The sequence below is a fragment of the Sus scrofa genome, chromosome 15 (genome assembly GCF_054392235.1).
Source record: "Sus scrofa isolate SSC_HxYL_T2T_F1_AM1 chromosome 15, Sscrofa_HxYL_maternal_Yorkshire_Landrace_v2.0, whole genome shotgun sequence".
NCBI classification, from domain to species: Eukaryota; Metazoa; Chordata; class Mammalia; order Artiodactyla; family Suidae; genus Sus; species Sus scrofa.
In genome coordinates, this window is record NC_139397.1 from 114,405,847 (window position 1) to 114,418,400 (window position 12,554).

The following is a 12,554-nucleotide window of genomic DNA, read 5'->3' on the forward strand; positions in this document are numbered from 1 at the left end:
CTTGAAACAAAAACAGTTCATCCATTTTGCGGTGAATAAGAATCCCTTATTCATCTTTATGCAACATACGGTGCACAGCTATGCACTGATATTTTTTAGAATTATCTATTTTTACTTACAAGAAGTGAATAGACCTTCTTGTTTCCAAATTTATGTCTTTTCCAACACACATGATCTAATAAACATACCTGTATTGGAAAGGGAGCCAAAAATGATCAAAGGGGGTCAAAGGCTAGAGCCTTCAGGCAAGGAAGTTTGCTTTTAACAATTTAGAGGAATACCTTTAAAGTAAAAGACAACCACAAATGTTAAAAAGTGCTTTTTAATTTTTATCCAAAAGGATCAATAACTTGATGTAAGAAGCTTTTTCAGTTGGTGTAGCCATAACAGTGTAGCTCAATACACCTCGAACAACATGATTCCTGAATTCATAGCTAAGATGGATGGCGGTTGTGACCTGTGTGACATTTATAAACAAATTTAAATTTCTTTAAACCTTATGAAATTATAAACAGATAATAATTCCCCAAATTAGAAGTCAGATAACTTAATTTTAATACAATTTGAAATTAAAGTACAATTGTTTGCACAACAATGAATAAGGACGAGTTTCCAAGTCAGATATCAAACAGAAAATTAAAAAAAAACCCAGAGGAAATGTAAACAGTTATAAAATATCAACAGTTAAAAATGTTGCTTAGAGCAAGGCTGTTCAAAATAGTCTATGAATAATTTGTGACTCATCCAAAATGAAAGAACTTGTGCCAGAATGAAAATTAATTATGTCACTAACGGGCTGACATTTTTTTTTTTTATAACAAGACTTTCTTGATAAAGGAAGCAATGTATTGCTTTATATTCTAGCACAGGTGCCTTATCTCATTACAGACTGGAGAACAGGTACTGCTTTCTTCTTTAAAATGCCGTTACAATGTTATTGCTCAGAGTTAGGCTAACTTTATTTACTGCAGGGGAAAAAATTAAAATGACACATGTCATCTACACCTCATCTATTTTTAATCTCATCTATCCAGGCATCCTATCAAAAAAGCAAATTAAACTGTTTTAAAACCTATCACAATTTAACATTAATATTCAGATGTGTTACTGACATCTGTTCACCTTAGAGGGGGCTCTCTATATTCCCACTTTAATGACATATTTCATCTGCTTTTGATAGACATTTGTTTTCGATCTTGGGAGGAAAAAAAAATAAGAATTGAGTTATCTATTAGTAAGTTCTCTCCAAAAAAATTCGTTTATTTTCATATTTTAATCAGAGACAATATTTGAATTCACCTTTATGAAAAAGCTGAATTCTTATACTGTTTGTGCAATCACTAGTTGCTTTTTTACAATAAAAATGATAGGAAAAATGTATGGAAATTAACAACCCTGTGTATTCTATTAAGGGGAAGACAAACTATTTAAAATTCCTCAGAGTAAAAGAAAAACCGGTATTATTTTTTAAAAAAATAGTTTATAATTCAAAATTGAAACATCTCTTGCTTTTTTGTTTTTAGTATGAGAGAATTCCTCTAGAGATTAAAAATTATAGTATGGTTTTTTGGTAAAGGTTATAATTTCCTCTTTCTCCAATGACTGACTTACTAAGCTTTACCTGGATTAGTTTAATACTGAAGGCAAATAAATGGGCAATTAATAATTTAGAAAAAAACTCATCAGTTTTAGATATAGAAGAGCCCAATTTAGCTTCTGTAATGACTAGTTTATTGAACCAATAAACTACTTCTTAAAAAATTTAAATGTATATTTACATGTCTTAAGAAGAGAGCTCTTTTGGCACCTGAGTTGAGTACAATATACTACAGGGAAGAATAAAAGAAAGTGGTGTAAGGACCATATTTCATCTATCTATACATATATACATACACTTATATAAATACATATACACATATGCACACACATACAAGCAGAAAGAGCTTTTCCTTTAAGAAATGCTGAAGATGTAAAAGGAATTTACCATTTACCCAAATAAAGTGATCTGATGGCTATTAAAAACAGTTTTAAGTTATTTGGAGTCTTACCAAATTTCAAGAAGTTAAAGGTTTTACAGTAATTGAACTCAAAGGAGAGAAACTCAAGGATTTCTTTGACAAAACTTAATTTCTCTTGATATATTAACATGGTCATGCAGTTACAATGATCTTAACACGATAATAATGCAGTTTTTAAATGTCTCCAGTTGGAAAGTCCTCAAAGATTACCCAAAAAGGAGTCAATCCCCCCCCCCCCCACTATTAGGGCTGAACATAGTCACCAGCCACCAATCAAACATTCTGCTGTCCCTGGACTATTACTTGCTTTGGTTCCAGCAAAAGACCATTTAAGGTCACTCTGCAGATCTTCTGCTGAGCTTTGTCACTCACAAGGAACTTCACATAAGAACTTTGGAAAAGTTTGATGTCATCCTGTTTTATGATCACATCCACCTTGCTAATGCTGACTCTGGCCCTGTGTTAATAATCCTACCAGTGCTAGGACAATTTTTATGCATACTTTTAGAACTCTGAATAATTGGCTTGTATTCTAAGACTTAGAAGATACCGAAAGTTCTTTCAGTTGTGTTAAGTCTGTCAACACTTTCTTCTACATTCAACTAATAAGTATGTTTGGTTGCCTGAAAATAGAGCACATTCAGTTTTACCTACATATTTCCTTCTCTAGAGATTGGGAAGGAATAAAATTCTGTACACGGTATACCATCTATTCCCCGTCTTTTAGGCCTTGCTAAATCTGAACTAAGTTGAGAGTGGGCAAAAGACTTCTGAGTTAAAAATGATGCCATGCTACTCTTTTCTCTGCTTCAATTTCTGTAGGATATCCCTAATCCAGTTTCTAACCCCTTCTCTGCTCTGGTTAAAGGACCTGTTTCATATAGCAGACCATATGTCATGGAAATCTTATGCAGTTTCAAAACATCTGTGATTGAAAAACATTTTCAAGTGTAAAATATCTCTTGAGTATCTATAAAATAGTAAATATTCTTAAACTTCACACTGTTATCCTAAACAAAATTTTGTCAATAGAGGCATAATGTAGGATTCTCCATCTATTAAATTCAAATGTCTTCATTTTGTTCAATTTACATCAACCATAATATAACCCAAATCACTTTTTTCCCCTGATATATAAAACATGTTTATAAATCCATCTGAACTTGAATTCTTCCATTAACATGTAAACTCACGTGTGGAATTTTATTTTTTGTCATATATTTAAATATTTAAATTCCTCTGAAGAGTTGATATCTCAGTATAGGAAATGAAATTATGCTGGTAACTAGCAGTTTAGCATGAGAATACTTCCTTAAATTCTTCTCTGCAAAAGTACATTTACAATATAAACATGCCATACATGAAGCTACAAACCACAATATCACGCTGGAGTGGATTTCAAATTCCAAATTCAGTCCAAATGAATCAGAGAAAAGTGCTAACAGAGCAAATCTGAAACAAGTTCATGGGGATTGGGCAATGAGTCATCAAAGCGAAATCTTTTGGACACCATGCTGCTATCCTCCGGGATGTTCTCTTTGTCTTCTCGGTCACTGCAGGTTCCATTACAGGAGGGTTTAGAAGTCTTGTCTTCAGAAGACCTTATTGTATGATCCTGACTTTGAGAGGAACTGGAAGTTTCTTCAGGGTGAAACAAGTTTCCAAAGTCCCACTGCTGTAGCCAAGAATGAGAAAGGCAGATTTCGGCTGTCGGTCTTTTCCTTTGAAAAAAAGCATCAGGGGAAAATTGAGAACTAAAAATCAGGTTGGAAATGTCCCCAGTTTGATATGTTAGAGCCTTATTTTTTATTATCATTAAAACAATGGGAGTTCCCATTGTGGCTCAGTGGTTAATGAATCCAACTAGGAACCATGAGGTTGCAGGTTTGATCCCTGGCCTTGCTCAGTGGGTTAAGGATCCAGAAATGCTGTGAGCTGTGGTTTAGGTCACAGACTCGGTTCAGATGCCACTTTGCTGTGGCTCTGGTGTAGGCTGGTGGCTACAGCTCTGATTAGACCCCTAGCCTGGGAACCTCCAAATGCCATGGGTGTGGCCATAGAAAAGGCAAAAAGACCAAAAAAAAAAAAAATGCATACTCAAAATACAGAAAGGGACTAATAGGAAAAAGTGGAGTACCTAGTTTCTTTAATTTTGACGTGCAGAAAATTCAACTTATCACAGAGCTTACAGCTGAGACCATCTAGTCAAAAAGGTTGGGAACATAATGAGCCTCACAAATAAAAATTAGTAAAATTATAAAGACTCTTGAGTTTACAAATTCTTTGAAGGAAAATATATGTAAGTAATTTATAGTCTCTGTTATTATTTTATGTTCTTAAAAAGCAATAACTGTTAAATATTGAAAATAAAGGCTACTCTTCAATGATATTTATCCAACATTTTGAGTTTTTAAATTTTACCTTTGCTTATAAAAGCAATATGGTCAAATATTACAATATTTCAAAAGGAAGGAAAATACCTATCTATACTCAGAACTCCAACCCTAACACAACCACCACTATTATTAGGATATGGATTTCCTTACTCTTTGTTTTTACATTCATTTTTTTTCTGATTATAAAAAAATTCAGGGGCTCATCAAAGAAATTTTAGAAGCTAGGTAAAAGTATTTAAGAAAACAAAAATTGTTTATAACCAGAAAGAAATAGTATAATTACTAATTTTATGAAATAACTATTCACGTTCAAAATAGAGCCGGTGAAAGTTTATTCAGACTTGCACTAAGCCAATAAAATTAATAAACCTGCAAGTTTTTTTCTTAAACAGATAAGGAAATTAAGTCCTCTGAGAGATTAAGTAACTGTCAGAGATAAAAGAGCTGTCAAATAACAAAACCAGGATCTTCCCCCAAGGCACTATATCACAGTTTCTGCATTATGTACAGTCAGGACATTTTAAAGTAAACAAGGCTGATTCAGGTAAAGAAAAAGGAGGTCAGCTTTTTCTTTTCCTGCTCTGAAGTTGCCAGTGAGTGAGACAAGAGTCCTGAGACATAGTTTCAAGTCCCTTCTTTAGTAGGCAGTCAAAGAGCATCTGAGCCTTAAAAATCTGACAATCAGTGATTTGGGCTTGTTATATAACTATAGTTATTTAGCTACAGATCATTCACAACAAAGCCTTATCGCAACCAGCCATGTGAATTGCGAACTTTCTATTTCCAATTATTAGGGAATTTCATGAATTAGTAGCAGGTTGAGAAATAATTCAAATTTTCTCTTTAAGATTTCCTGTTATATATTTTGTATTTTCTATGTTTGAAGTTACGGATTTGTTATTTAATGACCTCTCACACCACTTCTCTCCCCCATTTTACCTGAAACTTGAAAGCATACTTCAAATAATTTTATACTGTTTCAAGATGTATCTTTCTGAATAGACATCTAATTTATTCTGTAATAGTATTTAAACAAATTAATGTCATTACTTACTCTGGGTTTTTTACTAAAAGCCTCTGGATGAAGTCTGTGGCCAGCTGTGAAACTGATGAAAATGTTTCTTCTGAATAATCTACATTAACTTGAGAAATGTTGAGGTATGTTTCTTGATTATCTTCTCCCACAAATGGTGATGTATGAGTTAACAACATATATGCTATTACACCAACATTCCTGAAAAAACAAATAAGGGGACCTTAAAATGTGTGTTCATCTTAAAATATGTATATAAAATAAAACTGATTCTCAACATATTCCTGTCCTCAAAATTTGTAGTTTTAAATTGCTTTAAATTGTGGAACTATGTATTTAAATTGCTTTTCAAAGTTCCTAGAGTATACTACTAAAACTGAAATAATTATGTTATCTCAAAGTCTGACTCAGAAAAAGAATACAAGGGGAACCCACATGTGTTATATAATTATAATGTTTTAAATATATCATTATATCTACAGTCTGCCCTTCACATGGACACCTGTTATCAAGTACACAAAGCTGCTCTGAGCAGCATTTCCCAATAGTGTTTCAACGATACAATAAAGATCTGTGAGACAAGTCAGGGTTCCATGCAAATAGTTTGCAGGTTTGGCCAAGCATAATGTCGGGCAGGCAGATTTTTTTTTTTTTTTATTGCAAAACTTTTAGAACTGTAAATATGTTGATGACAACTTCTGTGTTCAGAAACCAGAAAAAGACAATACACATAGCACCTATTTCACCCACTTATTTAGCCGCAGGACACTTTTTTCTTGGCAAACACATTACAGTCCCACCCATGAAACACAAGGGATAATTCTAAACTCTTCCACTTGGCCTTATGGAATTGGTCTTCCACTGTGGTTCCAACTAAGATTCCAGAATCAATTCCAGTTCAACTCTATGATATGCTCTCAGTTCTCAGTGTTAGCCACACAAACTCAAAATACCCTAGAAATATACTCTCATAAAACTAAACTTTTGCATGGATCTGACCTCATTTACCTGCCAAGCAAATACCTTCTTAATTCTTCTAGACCTGTTATCAGATGTCTCCATCTGGTGCTTGTCTGCTGCCTCTTCCATGCTTATTGAGTAGCACTTTAGTATAGAACACATAGCACAGTGCTGCCACTATTTCGTAATTTTATTAGACTGAACCTTCCTCCAGGAAAGGGATTTTCCTATTTGTTCCTATACTTTTGGCTCAGAGCCAAAGTGTTACTTAAAAAGAATGAATAGGTAAATGTTTTCCCATGGTATACTATTAATACTTGAATAGACTCTTTTAAAGAAAGCGTGATTCATATTTGGGACCAAAGAACCCTAGAATATATACTACGCAACTTTTAATAAAGGCATTCAATTATTCAATAAAATCTTACCACATATCTGTTGCTGTGGTAATAGGATCATAGTTCAGGATTTCAGGTGCTGAAAGAGAAAATAAAATTCAAATTCAATACCGACGAATTTAAAATTACTTTACCTTAAACTGGATTCAATTTTAAAGTACTACCAATATAATCAATAGAAATTAATTATTGCATATTATAATTATAATTATTATAGCATAGTATTAATTATCTTGTCATCTGACATATATCTAATGTTGAGAAAATTATATACCCAGATGGTTTGAAAGAACCAATTATATTCATTAAAATTAATCTCAATTATGAAGAAGTAAAATGTTAGAAGCAAGAATCTTTTTATAATTTTAGTTTTATTACTCTGTTAGGAATTAGTTTGAATTATTTTACTAGACTGCTTTAAATTTTTCTTCTCAGAGTGAATAGAATCACATGCATTTACAATGACATTATGAGCAAATTATGCTTCCTGGAAGTGCTTTCGATTTTCAAGTAGATGAAATATCTCTCAAACTACTGAAAAACTAGTTTCCTAAGCAATTAATTTCCCACTGCTCCCTTCCTTGCTGAAACTTTTTTTAAAGGTGCAATTCTCTATATTTTCTAAACATTACCATAAATTTCAAATCAGTAAGGCCTCAACTAGAATCTATGCTTTAATAATGTTTTTGTTTTACCATACAGTTTCATAATTTCTCCAAAGAAAAACTGTTTCCTAAAGTGTAACAGTTTTCTTTTAATAAAGACTTGAGTCAAATATACTGTCAGCCTCCATTTCACCACCTACCACCTTTTCACATACTTCTGTGACCTGTATTATCTATAATTACAATCACTATTCTAGGACACTATGGCCTCTGTTGGCACTCAAAAGTTAGCAATTGCCTTTTCATTTTGGGAAAGTCAGCTGCCTAGCTGAGTAGCACCTGTTCTGTTTCATCATATCTTTTCAATGTCTGCATGGGGACCAACATGAGCAACAATAAAAAAGTATAAAAATAGCCTTACTATAAATTAAAACACCTTAAATTTATGTGCTGCTTCCTACAACTTAAAATCTTTAATATTCATGATCTAATGCGCTGATTTAGAACAATATTCCAAGATTATCTAGCTACAGGTTCTTCTGGCACCCTTCTTCAAGAATCCTCCTCTTATATCCCTGGGCAACACCTCATCAGGACAGAAGTAAAAGTGACAAACAAACAGGCTTCAAGCACAGTAACTTTTTGTTTGTTTTTCAGAGCCACACCTGTGGCACATGGAAGTTCCCAGGCTAGTGGTTGAAGTGGAGCTGCAGCTGCCAGCCTACACCACAGACAGCCTTGTGAGATCTGAGCCATGTCTGTGACCTACACCACAGCTCACAGCACCACCAGATCCTTAACCCACTGAGTGAGGCCAGGGATCAAACCCGCAATCTCATGGATGCTAGTCAGGTTCATTTCTGCTTAGCCACAGAGGGAACTCCCAGCATAGTAAGATTTGATTCTGTTTTCCTCTTTTTCTGTTTTCTCCTGCTCCCTAATTTCCCTTTTACCTATTTGTTCTTTAAGTACAAGCTTTTATACATAAACATTAAACTTTTATGTCCAGTGTCCTGTAAATTGTTGTGAATATTCATTTAAATGTGTTATAACCAAATTTCAATGTACTAAAATACTTGACTCAAATATGTATCTGGAATTATATGCCCCCAAATACAGTTCTATATAGAGGTATCATTTAGTTAATAAATTTCAAAATGGTATAGAAAGTAAAAAGAAATCCTTACCCAAGTATTCTGGTGTTCCCATGATTTCCCGAAGTTCACATGCATTCCCTATTTTTCGAGACATTCCAAAATCTACAATTTTTATGTCCCCAAGAGGGTATATGCTGCTTAATAATATATTCTGTGGCTAATGAAATACAACAAAAAATGATAAGTAATAGATAATAAAAGAATACTAATCTCGGATCAGAGGTAAATTAAGCATAACTTATTCTTTAGCTAGTATACATTTTATTGAGTCATTCATCATTTACTGAACTGCTATTTAGAAGGAACTACATATTCAATGATAAATAAAGAAAAAAATACACCTCAAAAGGATTTTTTGATTTGAAGAAAAAAGATGAATACATAGATAGATTAACTGATCAAGTGAAGACTACTTAATTCTGCCCATTAGAAAGTCCAAGAAGGCTCTGCAGTAGAGATGATGCTTAAGTTGAATCTTAAAGGATAAACAGAAGCATGTCATTAGAAAAGTGCTCTGGGGAATACCATGAAAGAAGGCATGAAGGAATAAAAATGCATATATTTCCAGAAAAAGAAAATGGTTCAGTACAGGTGATGGTTCTGGTTCTGACAGTTCTCAAGTTTGTAGCTTAGACAGGAAGAGGCACGGTAAGATACATGAAAGGAAGCTTGTCCATGGAAGAATCCAATGTTCAAACAATAAGAGACAGTCTGATTCATATTTTAAGGTCCTTGTATGGCTGCAGAGGAAGGATAAGGAGAAAGGACAGTAACACGAGAGGCTGCAGTGGTATTTCAGGGCTTGCGAAAGAGCCTGAATGGTCTGTGGAGTAGTCAGGTGTTGGCAGAGAGGCCTAAAGACTGAAAGCCTCAAGAGGAAGGTGAATGAAGACTAGTAGGTCATCTTCAAGATGGAGATCAGAATTAAGTATTTTGGAGATAGAAAGTTTCATAAGATAAGAAGGCCCAGGATGTGGCAGTATGAGTGGGATGGAGTGACATGATGGTAGGATTAGAACAGCCAGTAAGGATGGTTTTTAAGAGCCCAGTGATTAATTTGAGCTGCTCATACAGGCAGTCTTCTGTCTGCCAATACAAAGTTAAGTCCATGTAGCATATGTGAAGTCTAGACAAGCATGACCCAACTGTTGTTTCCTCTCAACAGCAGCTTGTAAATAATTGTGTAAATCAAGAGATGGAACAGAGATGCAGTGTTACTTAAAATCACATTACATTACCTTTAAATCAAGGTGTACAATGTTATTTTGATGTAGATAATAAACTCCTTCAAGTATTTGTTTAATGAGTCTGATAATGTCATTTTCAGAGACCATTTCAGCCAACTCAGGTAAACACAAGTTGAAGATTTCTCCACCTGCAGCACTGAAATAAAATTCAAATAACAGGAACTTGAAAAATCATTGACCTAAAAATAACAACTTTTAAATAGTGTATACCTTTAAGTAAAATACAGGGTCATCTAAACTTTATTCTCTATATATACTCACATTTAAGAAATTGAGTGGGTTGGGGGAGGGAGGTGGGAAGGATCTTTAAGGAGTAAAATAAACGACAATAATATTTCAAATTCTGGGTGCAAAGTACTTATGAGCTCAGCTCTGTTCCATTTTACTCATTTATTCATTATATATAGATATAGTTATCACCTATATACAGATACAGATATGTAACAATCACATGAGGTAGGTGGTTATCATTCCCATTTTACAGACAAGGAAACAAGTACAAAGAGGTTAACTTACTTATACAAAGTCACACAGTAAATGGGGGGGGCAGAATCTGAATCTGTATAATATGGATGAAAATCCGTATTCTTAACCAATATCCTGTATTGCAGCTTCACAAGGAATACTTGAGGCTAGAGCCCAAATCTTTTTTTCAGAACTGAAAATCTAAAGAATGTTGACAAAAGCATAATAAAAAATTTCTAGGTTTGGAATCAAATGATCAAAATTTATTTTTTTTATTTTTTTTGTCTTTTTAGGGCTGCACCCAAGGCATATGGAGGTTTCCAGGCTAAGGGTCAAATCTGAGCTGTAGCTGCTGGCCTAAAAGCATAATAAAAAATTTCTAGGTTTGGAATAGAATGATCAAAATTTATTTTTTAATTTTTTTTTTTTGTCTTTTTAGGCCCACGCCCATGGCATATGGAAGTTTCCAGGCTAGGGGTCAAATCTTAGTTGCAGCTGCTGGCCTACATCACAGCCACAGCAACATGGGATCTGAGCTGTGTCTGCAACCTATCTGACAGCTCTCAGCAATGCCACATCCTTAACCCACTGAGCAAGGCCAGGGATTGAACCCAAGTCCTCGTGGATACTAGTCGGGTTTGTTACCACTGAGCCACAACAGAAACTCCAAATGATCAAAATTTAAATCCTAAATGTGCTATTCACCAGCAATATAATTTTAGGTCAATTATCAAATTTGAGCTTCCCCATCTGTAAATCAGAGATATTACTAACTCAACAGATTTTTTGAGGATTAAATCTAAATAAATAAGAAAATTTGTCAGTCAGAACTAATGCAAAAAAAAATCTGGATGGTATTAATCAAATTTATAAGGTATGTTTGTGAATATCTCAAGTAAGGCATATTCTATATGATAAAATAGAAATTCATTTATTTCACAAAATACTATTTTCCCCCTTTCTGGCTCAACTCAGTATGTGACATGTAGAATGTATTCAATGAGTGTTTGTTGGATGAATGAATAATGGAACAGGCAGTTATTCCTCAGAGTAGCTGAACTGAAATTCAGAAGTCTTGGTGACTGTTGAGAGGAAGAAGCATGTCACATGTGTTAGGAGTTAGGAGAAGAAAAAATTATCAATGGTGGTCACGAATTTGAGTCTCACTATTCAAAGTCATAGGACTACCCTTCACACTGGTAGATGTAACCTGCAATCACATCATCTATAGGAAGCATGCCAACTAGAAGCTGCAGAGATTTTATACTTTACAATTTATGATGTCCCAGAGAAACTACAGGACAGCTGCTAAGGCATGCGTGTGAAAGCACCAATCATATATACTTCACACTTCAATGACCTCCAGCCCCTGAAACTCCCAGAAAATTAATGAGAAATTAACTTTAACATTTGTCTTAAGGTATCATAGTAAGGGCAACCTGAGTATGAAAAATTTAGTTCACTATGAAATCTGTAGTAGTGAACTCCCAAGTAAGGTATTGGAAGACAATATTAGAAATTCACATTCATCTAAAAGAGAAATTAACTAATCTTAATGAATAGTTAATATTCAGACTGCTCCTATGGCCCCTTGGTTTACACATCAGATGTTTACTTATGCTGCTCAAGGTCTCCTGAGGCAAGAGGAACTCCACAGGCCCACCTACCAATGATGCCCTACTTGTCCCTTTCTGGTTATGTCAAAACGTTATTTAGCTTTAACAAAATGAATTCTCTCAAAATAGAAAGTTGTTTAAGTATATTCCTGCAAAGATACTGCAGGTAATATTACTAATGCAAATTATAAGCAAACAAGAAAATAAAGAGATGATACTTTAAATTCTCTTAGTTCTTTGCCAGGCCCTTTATAAGATAGATACACCTGGTAAGAAATCAGACAAAATAATTTGAAATTATAAGAAAACTATAAAATATGGATTTATATCCACTATTAAGATGTGAAAATACAAAAAAAATGCCAGGAATATCTGAATCCTTCGGTATTTGGCAGTATATGGCAGCATAAATTGCTTAGGTGAGAAATTCATTCTTGAATACTTTTCTTATGTACCAATATTCCAGTACATTCACTAAAGTTAATTCAATAGCCAGAACTCTTCACTAATTCTAAAATTCAAAACAAAATATAAGAAGACCACCTAAGAGAAAGTGGGTAAAGCACTTCTCAGTGCCTACACATAAGAGAACAGTAGGTTGTTCATAGAAGTGCCTACTGAAATCAAGATTGCCCTGCTTCCATTTTGATCTGCTGTTA

The 12,554-nt window shown here is 34.0% G+C and overlaps 1 protein-coding gene across 1 annotated transcript in view; it reads right to left on the reverse strand.

Moving 5' to 3' along the window:
* Window positions 1–306: 306 nt before the first annotated feature.
* STK17B (serine/threonine kinase 17b) overlaps window positions 307–12,554 on the reverse strand; it is a 36,313-nt gene continuing 24,065 nt past the window's right edge. The window contains exons 4-8 of the mRNA XM_021074823.2: window positions 9,806–9,950; window positions 8,598–8,724; window positions 6,836–6,884; window positions 5,469–5,648; window positions 307–3,739 (exon numbers count right to left, since the gene is read on the reverse strand). Coding sequence (XP_020930482.1) covers window positions 3,457–3,739; window positions 5,469–5,648; window positions 6,836–6,884; window positions 8,598–8,724; window positions 9,806–9,950 — 784 coding nt within the window. The 3' untranslated portion in view covers window positions 307–3,456. The remainder of the gene's footprint in view (window positions 3,740–5,468; window positions 5,649–6,835; window positions 6,885–8,597; window positions 8,725–9,805; window positions 9,951–12,554) is intronic.